Raw genomic sequence first — 13,869 nt, forward strand, 5'->3', positions numbered from 1 at the left:
CAGGAACGCTTCCCTCATGGAATTCCACTCGGTCTCCAAGATCAATAAGCTGGGAAGCATGGAGATCACGATGTGGGCTTTGGGATTCCTCTGCCTGGATGAGGCTCCAAGCTGCGTCAAGTTCACACCCGTGGTGCTCCAAGCGATCCCTGGTTCTTCCCCAAGCAAGTTGGGGTTTTTCAGCTTGTGGGAAGAGCAGGACGGCGGGATCCTGGCGAACTCGGTCGCGTCCAAAGTGCTGACCATCGAGAATTGGAGCATGAGCAAGGAGAGTTTGAGTGGAATGAATCTGAGAAGCCTCGACGCCAAGCTCGATCTCTGCAAAGGCTTGGAACTTCATCCAGCGCATGACAGGAGCAACCAGGAATTATTGGGAGGTCTTGATCTGCAGAGCTTCGACGTGAAAACAGCCCCGGAAGCCGCGGGATTCAGGCTCAACGAGAGGGTGACAAACATCACTCGACCAAACAGGCGCTTGTGTTTGCTGGGGATCGATGACAACACCACCGGATCATCTTTGGATTCCTCGTTGTCCTTCGACTTGCGAACCACGACGACACTGGTAGAAATCCTGGGCTCTTTTATGTCTCAAGTCAAGAATTCTTACATCCAAGCACAGAGCTCGGCGCTAGATCTCGAGCATCCCGGCACCGATTTCTGGGTGGCCGCGGTCGCGCTCCCCGGCGCATTCATCGCGGTCGTAGCTGCGGCGCAGCCTTTCATCAACTTCCAGCTCACGTTCTTCCGAAACTTGGTGAGATCACAGGGCTGGAAAACGGCACTTCTGTGTGTCAGTAACTCCGTGCTCGCTCTCGGCTCGTACTCGGCGATCATCACCGTGACTCCAGCCGAGATCCAGAGGCAGGAGAAACTGAGGACCTGGGGATTGCTTGCAGACCAGGTTCCAATCACGAACCGTGGCCTCCAAGTTTTGGTAGTGGTCAAGGGGGAATCAAGTTACAGATCGGACAGCCTCTTGCTTGTGTGGTGTTCCACCGCCGTGCTTGTTCCTGTCATCGCCTGGATGACGTTTTACAGGTGCAAGCAAGTGTTTTACGTGAGGAGGATGCTCAAACTCTTGGCTGAGCTGGAGCCTGAACGCCACGACGCCGACGAAAGCAATGACGAGAGACTTGATGACCTGCGAGCCATTGAGATGGGTTCCGTGGAGCAGCGGCAACTCGAGAAGAGGCTTGCAAAGATGAACGCCATGCCTGGGACGAGCATGGTGACATCTGTTAAATCACTGGCTCGCCAAAGACAATCCTTAACACGTAGGCATTCATGCACGAGGCAAAATGCGTAACATCGAAATCTAACTTGTAAAATATTCTTCAAGCTCCTACCCTCTCCAAATTCTTTAAACGGCTTCTACAACTGCTGTGGAATCTGCTAACCACCAACTGAATGTGGTATTTGCTACTGCTTGCTTGCTGAATGCTGGTACGACTGTTGAACTAGAACTTTTGACTTCAGAAAAACGAATGCATTTTCATCCAAGGCCACTACATTTGCTGGGGAGTACTAATTATAATTTCTCAGATTGTGCCACTGTGCCATGCTCGACGGCATGGCTGTATTTTTATGACTTCAAAATTGATTTTTCTCTCAATTATCTTCCCTAAAAAATTGATTTCTCATTAGGGTAACGTAATTGTGATGCCTTTCCTCCTGCCGCCGCGCCGCATGCATATCCATCAAGCTGATGCAAGGGCATTTGCAACATGGCTCCAGGAAAATCTTCCTTTGGTGCATGCCATTCTTACCTTCTATGGCTGGATGGAGATTGTAGGGTTGCAAGGGTGCAATGATCCGCTTCCTCGTGAGTTCACTATCCATTTGCGTGAAGCTCGCCCAGTTGAAGGTAAGGGTTTGTTTGTGGTTTGTTTGTGCTGGTTGGCTGGTTGCTGTTTGCCTTCTTTGCTGACTATCTTACGATACAGTGCCCCAAGTGCCTCAGGAGGGGCTACCGAATTTGGTGCCCTTCTCGGATGTGGTTTGCAACTTCACGCTTCCGTTCAGAGGTCGAGATGGCCTCGTGCAGAAGCTCGCAGAGACGATTGATGACCTTCACAACTTTCGCATCTAGTGGGATTAGCAGAGAGCAGGCGGAAGACTCGATTCCTTTTAGAGACCAAGGAGCGTGTTGGAGAGGCGCTTAAAGGCAATTTATAATTTCAAAACCAAGAAAATAATTAATTTGTCTTTGAATTCAATTTATTTCTTCTCCAAAAAAGACTTACTCTAGCTTGTAGGCACCTCCCTGTCAATTGTTTCTAACTAGCTTTGCATGCCTGCTTACTTGCTTCTGCTGATGCTGCACACGTCCAGAATTATAGCCTTGTCCACCACTGTTGGAGAATCTCATAAGACAGAAAAAGACTCTGATCTGTATTGCCCTTTGAAGTCTCACATCTCACATCTTGATATACATCAGCAGTTCTCTAGAATCACACCACCATTTGCTCTAGTAGCATAGTGATGGTGAAGCTTTTCTGAATTTATATGATGCACATTTTGATCTTTAAAGATTTGTGTCAAAGTTTAGAAATGCTCATGAACTTTTCGTGCAAGGATAAGTATTGAAAAATCAATTACAAACACCCTACAATTAAACCATATAAAAGTACTCCATAATTTTAAAATTAAACTTTTCAAGTTTAATTAATTTAAAGCAAATAAATCCATCCATTTTATCTAGAATCTAAATTTGCAATTAGGGAGCATATCCTTTGGTCAAAGACTTAGTCAAACAGGTGCCAATCTATACCTGATTGAAATCAAGATATTATAATATTTAAAAGATGCTTTTAAAATCTTTTTGTTTGCAACCTAAGGTTAGGGTTTCCTTGCTTTAGGGCTCTAGCAATATTAAAATAACTTAATTGTGATGGCGAATGCCCTTACATCTAACATCAATCCATCTTCAAGAAAATGAATTGGAGAAGGCTTTGCTAGTCACGAAGGCAAGAGCATTTAAGTCAGTGCTGGAGGATTTAACTAATGTAAGGGCATTTGCAACATATCTCCAAGAAAATCTACCATTGGTGCATGCCATTGTAAGCGACTAAATTTTCCATTCTACTTTAATCACTTAACCACACCTTCAACCACTTAGAGGAGTCTCATTCATAACGTCCATAAGTCCTATTTTGGACTTGGGGACTTGCTAACCCTAGGAATGGCATCCATGCCACTCCACCATTGCACTTGGTCCAAGTGCTCCACGTGCCTGGTCCCATGGCCGACACCCCTAAGGTACCACTGACATACTAGCCCGTTACGCTAAGGCCATGCCCCTTTACCTTGGTCACACCGGTGGTCCAACACCACTTGCATCGAAATCCCGACTCTCAAGGATTGGGCCATCTGTCCAGGAGTGACCATCCAAGATCCACTCCTTAACATCTTTAAGATGCCCGCAAATATGGGGAATAACCTTCCTTAATATCCCTTTTACAGTCCCCACCAAGTCCCTCTTCTGTCTATGGCTGTGTTTGCCAACATTGCCACTGGGACAGGGCCCATAGGCTTGACCACTAAGTCCTACTATCCTCTGGGATTTCCTCACCACATAACCATACCATTGGTCACTACACTAGAGGGCCATTCCTCTTCCTTTCCATAGTCTAGGACTTTGGGACAACATTTCAAAACACTGTAGCCTTACGCAAGCCTCATGGGTACTTTCCCCACCTTCTGCCTTTTAGTGATTTAGCCATGGGCTTAGAGTGAGGTTCCGTTGAGCCACACCAGGTATCCAAGTAGGTAGTGCCACCCACACTTGAACTGGGAGCATCGACTATTCGATTTCCCAGAGGAACTAGAGCCAACTCTTGAACACTTCACCAAGCTACCCCACTTGATAGTCCGTATTCACTTTAGCCTTGGACCTCCCAATGGTTATCCCGTCACCCAACACCTGGGCATGGCCTTCCTGGGCTAAACTGGCTTTTCCTGGCCAAACTGGCTTCATTGGAGTCCTCCCCCTCACTATACTTTTGGAGCTCACCAAATCCCCTAGGGTCTGGGAGATGAATGCTTTGGGCTTTCACCCTCTCAGACTCGAACTCGGACTCAAGTTCGGACTCGGTCTCGGCCTCGGCCTCGGTCTCGGTCTCGGTCTTGATCTCAGTCTCGGTCTCGGTCTCTGTCCCGGTCTTGGTCTTGGTCTTGGTCTCGACCTCGGACTCCATCTCGGGTCCTTCTTGGACTCCATCTCGAATTCCATCTCGGGTCCATCTCGGACTCCACCTCGGACTCTGTCTCGGTCCATCTTGGACTCCATCTCGAACTCCATCTTGGGTCCATCTCGGACTCTATCTTGGATCCCTCTCAGACTCCATCTCGGACTCTGTCTCGGTCCATCTCGGACTCCATCTCGGACTCCAACTCGGGTCCATCTCAAACTCCATCTCGGATACTTCCACATGTCATGTGTTGGTTCTTTTGGGTCCCTTTTTGGAACTTCGCTTATTGCTCGCTTCATGCTTGTTCCTCGAGCACTTTGTTGGGAGTTCCACTCCCGCTTTCAACTTTTCAAGTCGGAGCTTTTAGTCCAAACGTGTTACGCTCGTTTGGCTTTCGCTTCGGCCACTACTACGTGGCTGTAGCGCACCTTATCTCTCTCCCCTTAAGCCAACTGGAAAAGGGGCAATTGCTTGATGAGAGAGCCCTTAGTGGCTATTTTATCCCCATTTATCCCCCAAGGTTCCAAGGATCCACGGTGACAATATATCCAAATCTCATCCCATGATCACATGCGCTACATTCACCCCCCCTTTAGAGATGTCAATGTCCTCATTGACTATTGACTAGTAACCCCTACTGAGCCAAGGGGAACCAGCACCTCCATTTCCGCACTCAATCTACCAATCCTTCCATTGAGGAAGGACGTACGCATGGATGCCCAATACGTACGATTTCAAATTTAGGGGTAGGAATATACCTTGCTCAAGGGTATATTATATTTTAGGTAGCCACTAATTAATGGGAATCGAACCCGTGCCATTTTCTCTGATACCAACTGTAGCGCACCTTATCTCTCTCCCCTTAAGCCAACTGAAAAAGGGGCAATTGCTTGATGAGAGAGCCCTTAGTGGCTATTTTATCCCCATTTATCCCCCAAGGTTCCAAGGATCCACGGTGACAGTATATCCAAATCTCATCCCATAATCACATGCGTTACAGTGGCAACCTTTTGGCTCCACTTTGGGGCCTAGGGATTTTGTGTCTCATAACTCCACCACCCATAGACAAAGTTTGATGTCCTCATCAAATAATAAATTATTTTATAAAGTAGCACCAATATGTATCACCTTTTCCATCCTTGGCACCTTGCTAATATTCATCAATGGTTTGATACCAAAGGCTCTCCATGCCTTGCCCATCCTTTAAGGAGGATAGTCTCTCCAACTTAGAGATTGATTGGACCACTTGTGGTGGTTCTCTCCTTTTATTGGTTTAGTTCTCATTAAACCTGTTAGAGACACCGTTTCTATCTCAATCCCACTACTCCATTTCGAGTAGTCTTAGCTTCCATCAATATGACCTTTGCACTTTGAAACTTTTACTTTTGACTTCTCATAGTCAATATCCTAGGTGTCTCCAACACTTTACTTTGCACATATTGTGCAACTCCACTTCCCTATCTTAGGAAGTTCTTTACTTGAGGGCACCATCATCCTTTTTTCTATTTCATGCCACCTTAGGCACTAAGTTCTAGTTATCATAATTTGTGCTAGGGCTGTCTATGGCCCTATCATTTGGCTACCTTACCGCTCCCTCCCTTGGAGCTTCTACTTTCGCCAAATCAGAGCAATTGGGAATCCATCCTTGGAAACACATTGCATTTCCCACAATTCGTTAGCACCTAACACATTAGTGTTCTTGGTCTAACTTTGCATTTCGGATTCTTTCCCATTATTCCTATGGCTCTTTTCTTAGCCACTAGTCTTTTGCTCCTATCTTTGATTATTGCACCTAGCAACATCGGATCACTACCTCCATTCTCGAGGTATCTTTTTGGTTCCATAGCAAAGACTTTGTTTTGCCAAGTCCAGAGGGTGTTCACCCCTAGTACGTATCTTTAGGATATTCTACTGTGGGCTCTATCCCTGTGTAAGCCACAAATTTTTCCTTTCTAATTTGCCAGCTTACCTCGTCTATCCGTCCAACACTACTTTGGCTTTTGCTAAGTTCCCTTGCTAAGATTCCTGCCTATGGTACCAGCTCTTACTTGGTCCTACTTGGTTTCAGCTACTCACTGCACGAGCAACGGAGTGTTAGCCATCCATCCATGGATTCCCAAATCTCTCATAATCCCCCTCTTGGGTTAGACTGGACTTAAGGTTCGGCTACACTCCCCACAAGCACAAGCAGCCAAGCATACCAAGCTTCTAGGTTCCTAACATCCCTTGGTACCACAAGACTTGATCATGGGACCCTCTAAATCCCAAGTCTCGAGTGCAACACTTACTTCAGGACGCTGAGGTGAAACACCGTGGCCTAACGGCCCGGTATGGGTACCTCTACCCCCCCCCCCCCCCCCCACTCCCATCCCGAAAGGAAGGTCCAAGCCCTTAGGAAGGGTGAGGACTAATGAGCCGCATGGTACTCAAGTGGCGCACCATTCCACATGAGCCGGGAGCACCGCAGTCGGTTTCCCTTTCGGGAGTGGGAGGTGCTCTTGAGCACTTCCTTAGATGGCCCCTCCGGCACCAACCAAGTCCATGCTCACTCCCACCCAAGGCCCCTCAGTCCCAGTCCCAACCTCAAGTCAGTTTGGAAGCCCCATTGGAGAGTTCCTTCAAAACTGGTTCTTAGACCTCACTATCCCTACTATACTTTTGGAACCCCCTGCAGCCCCCCCCTCCCCTGGGAGACGCACGCTTTGGGCTTTCACCCCTTGACCCGTATTAGTACTCGGACTTAGTCTCTGGCTCGATCTCGGACTCGATCTCGGATCTGACTTCGGATTCGGTCTCGGACTCGATCTTGGACTCGATCTCGGACCTGATCTCGGACCCGACCTCGAACTCGACCTCGGACTCGGTCTTGGACCCGATTTCAGATCTCGGACTCGGTCTCGAACTCGGTCTTGAACTCGGTCTCCGAGTCAGCCTCAGACTCGATTCCGGACTCTATCTCGAACTCGGTCTTAGAGTCGGTCTTGGACTCGATCTTAGACTCAGTCCCATCAGATGAACTCTTTATCATTTTGGTCATGCTTTCGGGGCTCCTTTAGCCTACGACATCTTGGGGAGTTGGTTCCTTACAACTCCACCACCCATAGAAGAAGTTCGATGCCCACATCGAACGTCTCTTTTTTTTTATCCTACGACTTGTTGACTATGTCTCCAGGGGCATCCCCCCACTTAGCGGTGTGCCTAAGTTAGCTTCCCCGGCCAAGAGCCCATGACAACAGAATATAAGTGTCCCTATACTCCTCACCTCACCACACCCTAGTATGGGGTTAGGACTTGAACCCAGCTTTGCTTTACTAAGGGGTTGGGACTCGAACCCAACCTCCGTAGAATACGTCTACGGATTCGACATCCCTGCAGAGAGTCGGGTGTAGTTCCCTACGCCTGGTCGACCTAGCTAACCCATGCTAATTAGCTTACCTTCGGCGCGCCTTCGGGTCCCAACATATGCCATTGCTCAACTTTTCAAATTGATATTTTTAATTGAACTTTGCATAAGTACATAGAGTTTTACCTTGCAGAAATTCCTCCGCTAGATCTCGCGCGTTCGCTAGGTTCTCCTCCGGTTCCCATGTTACTTCGCTGTGTGGAAATCCTTTCCACTTCACATGGAACTCTCTCACCTCACGTCCTTGTCGCTTGCTCTTGCGCGCATTGAGGATGGCCTCGACTTTGTATTCCTCTTCCCCTTGGATAACCTCAGGTAAAGGTCTTACTTGGTCTTTGCGAAGTGGATCCTCAAAATACGGCTTGAGTAAGTTCACGTGGAACATGGGATGCATCTTCCCCATCTCTCGAGGAAGTCAAAGACAGTAAGCCACTTTACCGATTCGAGCCTCAATCTCGTAAGGCCCCGCGAACCTGCTTAAGGAACTCAAGATCAATTCATTTACAGGAATATATGCATTTTTACCTTTGGGTCAACTTCCGACTGATCCCACTTGGTAGCCTGAGGTTCTTGGTGTTCAGCCACACCTTCTCCCTAGCTTGGAACTCTACATCCCGGCACTTCTGGTTTGCGTACTTAGTTTGCCTTTGTTGAGCCTGTTCCAAGGAATCCCTCACTAGATTCCAAATGTTGAGTCTTTCCGCCGTGATGTAAGGAACCAACTCCCTGAGGTGTCGTAGGCTAAAGGAGCCCCGAAAGCATGACCAAAATGATAAAAAAGTTCATTGGATGGGACCAAGTCTAAGATCGAGTCCAAGACTGACTCGGAGACCGAGTTCGAGACCGAGTTTGAGACGGAGTCCGAGATCCGAAATCGGGTCCGAGACCGAGTCCGAGGTCGAGTCCGAGGTCGGGTCCAAGATCGGGTCCGAGATCGAGTCCGAGATCGAGTCCGAGACCGAATCCGAAGTTAGATCCGAGATCGAGTCTGAGATCGAGCCAGAGACTAAGTCCGAGTACTAATACGGGTCAAGGGGTGAAAGCCCAAAACGTGTGTCTCCCCGGGGGGGGGGGTGCAGGGGGTTCCAAAAGTATAGTAGGGATAGTGAGGTCCAGGAACTAGTTTTGAAGGAACTCTCCAATAGTGCTTCCAAACTGACTTGAGGTTGAGACTGGGGCCGAGGGGCCTTGGGTGGGAGTGAGCATGGGCTTGGGTGGTGCCGGAGGGGCCACCCAGGGAAGTGTTCAAGAGCAGCTCCCACTCCCGAAAGGGAAACCAACTGCGGTGCTCCCGGCTCATGTGGAGTGGTGCCCCACTTGAGTACCTTGCAGCTCATTGGTCCTCGCCCTTCCTAAGGGCTTGGGCCTTCCCTTCGGGATGGAAGTGGGGGGGTAGAGGTACCCATACCGGGCTGTTAGGCCACGGTGTTTCGCCCCGACGTCCCGAAGCAAGTGCTGCACCCAAGGCTTGGGATTTAGAGGGTCCCATGATCAAATCTTGTTGTACCAAGGGGTGTTAGGAACCTGGAGGCTTGGTGTGCTAGGCTACTTGTGCCTGCGGGGAGTGTAGTCGAACCTTAAGTCAAGTCTAACCCGGGGAGGGGGATTGGGAGAGATTTGGGAATCCGTAGATGGATGGCTAACACTCCGTTGCTCGTGCAGTGAGTAGCTGAAACCAAGTAGGACCAAGTAGGAGCTGGTACAATAGGTGAGAACCTTGGCAAGGGAACTTAGCAAAAGCCAAGGCAGTGTTGGTCGGATAGACGAGGTAAGCTGGCAAATTGGAAAGGAAAAATTTGTGGCATACAATTTGGTATTGGAGCCTTTTCCTTAGTTCTAGCGAAGGATAGAGGCGAATTGCTGGGAGATGGCAAAGGCAGGGCGGAAGCGAACCAAGGCGGAGACGGAACCTCCTCTAGAGCTGGAGCCTCCAGTTGAACGAGAGGCTATGGATGAGGAATCCTTGCATGAGGAGGACTCTAGTGAGGAAACTTCCAAACAGGAGTTCGGTGGCAAGGTTCGGTCGTCCAAGGCTTGATTGGACGTGCTAGAAGGATAGTTGGCACAGACCAATGCTCTGCTGGAGACTCTCGTACGCAAGCTAAAGCGTGACAAGAAGCGGAAGAAAATGAGAAAGACTGCGAATGTTGGCAGCGCAGAAGGTGCAGACCCTTCAACAGGGACTGAGGCAGAACCAAACAAAGTCGAACAGACCGAAGTGGAATCAGTCCCTCAGGCAGTTCCCAAGTACAAACCAAAGCCCCCACCGGTCTTCAAGGGAGTAAATGACTATAAGGTGGTGGAGGATTGGTTTTACGATATGGAGGACTACTTCCGAGCGTTGCGATTACCGAGCTCGAAGAAGGTCCCATGTGCAAAACCATACTTGGCAGAAAATGCCAAGTCTTGGTGGAGAATGACGAAGGCCAACGAAGGACCAGTGGCCACTTGGGACATGATGAAGGCGAGGATCTGTGCAACATACGTTCCTCCGAATGCCACTCTGCATTTGAGAGATGAGTTGAGTAGGCTGAAGCAGACTAGAACCATCCAGGAATATGTGAATGGGTTCATGGCAAAGAGGATACTTGTCACGGACATGGGGGATATAGATGCGTTCCATGCCTTCATATCAGGTTTGCAAACTTGGGCTCGCGGTGAGGTGATGCGCTAGAACCCGACCAACTACAAGGAAGAGTTGGATGCGGCCATCAAGGTGCATTTCAACGATAACCTGTGAAAGGGGAACACGACGGGGTCGGGATCCACGTTTAGCAAAGGGGCTAAACCAAGGGGAACGTATAGCAGGGGGAATTTCAAGAAGAGTTTCTCTAAGAATGAGTCCTCGGGGTTCCGGAAAGGCAAATCCGGTGGCCAGCGAGCGAGTACGTGGGGGAGTCAAGCGAAAAGAGATAAACTCACGGATAAGAAGGTCAAGTTGTATAGCAGCGTGGGAAACAACGTATGCTACAACTGCGGTGAAGCGGGACACTTTTCGAGGGAATGTCTCTACCCGAAGAAGGCCAGAGCCAATATGGCCGTCAAGTTGGGTGAAGTCCAAACTGAGGTATGTGATCCAATCCCCAACTCAAAGTTACTCATTACACGAGGAACTTTGGTAGAGAGTTGTTTGCGACATCTACTAGCCCTCCGAAGGAAGCTCGGAGGTAGCTTTGTTAAGATCCTTATTGACACGGGCGCTTCGGATAATTTTGTGGCTGTAGACATAGTCCGGCAAGCCAAACTAACGGTGTAGCGGCTAGGCGAACCAAGGACTATAGAGTTTGTTCAAGGTAGCCAAAGCACTGATAAGGTACTTCGACAAGCGAGAGTCGAAGTAGGGACATGGAAAGTAGACATGGATTTCACCGTGTTGGACATGGCGGGATTTGACGTGATCTTCGGAATGGATTGGTTCAATCGGTTCGTAATAGCCCTACATGGACAAGGTAGGAACTTTGTGGTACTGGCGAATGCCCAAGGAAGAAAATCTAGGGTGGAGGCCCAGGATCTAAAGGTAGGGCAAAGCAAGGCCAAAGATTCCTGCTTAAACCTAGTGTCCACAAGAGGACAACTCACTAAAGGAACTAAGGTAGCCTTTTTGTGCTTACTCTCGGTGAAGAGTGACAAAAAGACAGGAACGGAAGAAGTACCTTTAGTGATCCAGCGGGTGTTGGACCAATTCCAGGATACCATGCCGGAGGAGCTACTGGCGGGGTTGCCCCCCGCACGATTGATAGAACATAAGATTGAGCTGGTTGAGGGTGCTGAGGCGGTGGTTCGTCCCCCCTATCGTTTGAACGAAAAAGAACTCAAGGAGCTCAAGTGCCAACTAGAGGAGTTGGTAGACAAAGGGTATGTTAGGTTGAGCAAGTCGCTGTATGGGGCGCCGGTGTTATTTGTGAAAAAGAAAAATGGTTCTATGCGCATGTGCATAGACTACCGGTTGCTCAACAAGTATACAAAGAAGAACAAGTACCCTTTGCCAAGAATTGAGGACCTGTTCGATAGGTTGGGAAAGGCAAAATACTTCTCGAGGATTCACCTAAGGTCAGGATACTACCAGATCAGGGTAGCCAAGGAAGATGTCGAGAAGACAACCTATCGAACGAGGTATGGGAGCTTTGAATTTCTAGTGATGCCCTTCGGGCTATGCAATGCGCCGGCAACGTTTTCGGCGCTGATGAACCACATCTTTGTACCCTATCTGGATCACTTCGTGGTCATCTATATCAACGACATCCTGATCTATAGCGAGATGCTAGAGGAGCATGGCAAACACTTGGCGAAGGTGTTTGAGAAACTAAGGGAACACAAACTGCATGCTAAAGAGAGCAAATGTGACTTTGCTCAACAAGATGTAAAGTTTCTCGGGCATGTGGTGGGCCAGGATGGGCTCAAGGTGGACCCGGAGAAGGTCCAAGCGATCCAGGAATGGGAGCGACCATTGAATGTACATGAGTTGAGGGCGTTCTTGGGGCTATGCAACTACTACTGAAAGTTTATCAGACACTATTCGAGAGTAGCCCTGCCCTTAACGGACCAAACAGGAAAAGGGAAGATGGTTTGGACAGCAGAATGTGAGGCGGCATTTGTCCACCTCAAAGGGAAGTTAAGGAAGGCTCCCGTGTTGGCATTACTAGACTTTGGTAAGGACTTTGAGGTAGAAACGGATGTTTCGGACTTTGCGTTGGGCGCAGTTTTGAAGCAAGACAACCATCCAGTAGTGTTCTTCTCGAAGAAATTGGACAAGGCTCAACAGAAGTGGCCTGCCCACGAGAAGGAATTGTTTGCGGTGGTCAAGGCGCTCAAGGAGTGGCGACACTACCTTGGGAGACACTTCAAGGTTTACACGGACAATGTGGCAACAAAACACTTCTTGTCACAGCCCGACCTGAGAGGGAAACAAGGTCGGTGGGCCAATGCCTTGGCCGAGTTTGATTGCGAGATTCTGTACAAGCCTGGGAAGAGCAACATCGTGGCGGATGCGCTAAGTCAAAAAGCGAGCTTGAGGTTGGCAATATCCAGCGCAATAGCAACCTTCTGGGACGATGTGCGGACAGCATATGAAAATGATGGTCTAGCACAAGAAGTGTTGCTGAGGAATCTAGAGGCACGGGAAGCTCACCAAAGAGGTGAGTTGCCAACAGAAGAGAAAACAAGCTATGTGGAATGCAATGGACTCATCTATTACAAGAAAACGAGGGTGTATGTTCCAGAAGGGGAACTAAGGAAGGTAGCCTTAGTAGAGTGTCATGACAGACTTCTTGCGGGACACGGCGGAGTGCCCAAGACGATGGGCTTACTCAAGAGGAAGTACCATTGGCCAGATATAGCTAAGGACGTCCAAGACTATGTAAAGATATGTCCAACATATCAGCAGGTCAAAGCCGTGACTAAGGCTAGTGGGGGCTTGTTGCAAAGCATCCCAATTCCAGATTGTCCGTGGAAATGTCTTACGATGGACTTCATCACGGGACTTCCCCCAAGTGAGGGGTTTGATGCGATATTCGTGGTGGTGGACTGATTTTCGAAAATGGCACATTTCATACCCACCATAACGGAAGTGGATGCGGAAGGTGTGGCAAAGCTGTTATTCGAACAAGTGGTTCGAGTGCGGGGAAGGCTGGAAGAGATCATCTCAGATCGAGATAAGATCTTCACTAGTAAATTCTAGAGGACTCTCCTAAAACAGTATCGCACCAAGTTGAAATTCAACACAGCCTATCACCCACAGACAGGTATGGGGTATTAAGTCAAGTTTGGTGGCACTAACACTTCTTGATAGACGGACAAACGGAAAGGGTGAATAGGCAACTAGAGGATTAATTGCGATGCTATGTCTCGGGAGACTAGACTGATTGGGTAAGTCATTTGGGACTTACGGAAATGTGTTATAACAACTCACCACATTTGAGTATCGGGGTGAGTCCATGGGAAGTCATCAATGGGCGAGCTATTGAAGGTCCTGTGGAACTCGGCGTGGCCGAGTATCATGGAGAGCTACCCGCAGTGGAGGCATTCACGGCGGAAAGACTCAACATTTAGAATCTAGTGAGGGATTCCTTGGAACGGGCACAACAAAGGCAAACCAAGTACGCGAACCAGAAGCGCCGGGATGTAGAGTTCCAAGCTGGGGAGAAGGTGTGGCTGAACACCAAGAACCTCAGGCTACCAAGTGGGATCAGCCGAAAGTTGACCCAAAGGTAAAAACACATGTATTCCTGTAAATGAATTGATCTTGAGTTCTTTAAGCAGGTTCGCGGGGCCTTACGA

The 13,869-nt window shown here is 48.8% G+C and overlaps 1 protein-coding gene across 1 annotated transcript in view; it reads left to right on the top strand.

Annotated features, from left to right (window-relative positions):
• Window positions 1–1,407, top strand: part of LOC112350315 — a 4,857-nt gene extending 3,450 nt beyond the window's left edge. Inside the window, exon 2 of the mRNA XM_024686283.1 lies at window positions 41–1,407. Within this exon, the coding sequence (XP_024542051.1) occupies window positions 41–1,306 (1,266 nt within the window). The 3' untranslated portion in view covers window positions 1,307–1,407. The remainder of the gene's footprint in view (window positions 1–40) is intronic.
• The last annotated feature ends 12,462 nt before the right edge of the window (window positions 1,408–13,869 follow it).

The sequence above is a fragment of the Selaginella moellendorffii genome, unplaced genomic scaffold (assembly GCF_000143415.4).
Source record: "Selaginella moellendorffii unplaced genomic scaffold, v1.0 SELMOscaffold_48, whole genome shotgun sequence".
NCBI classification, from domain to species: domain Eukaryota; kingdom Viridiplantae; phylum Streptophyta; class Lycopodiopsida; order Selaginellales; family Selaginellaceae; genus Selaginella; species Selaginella moellendorffii.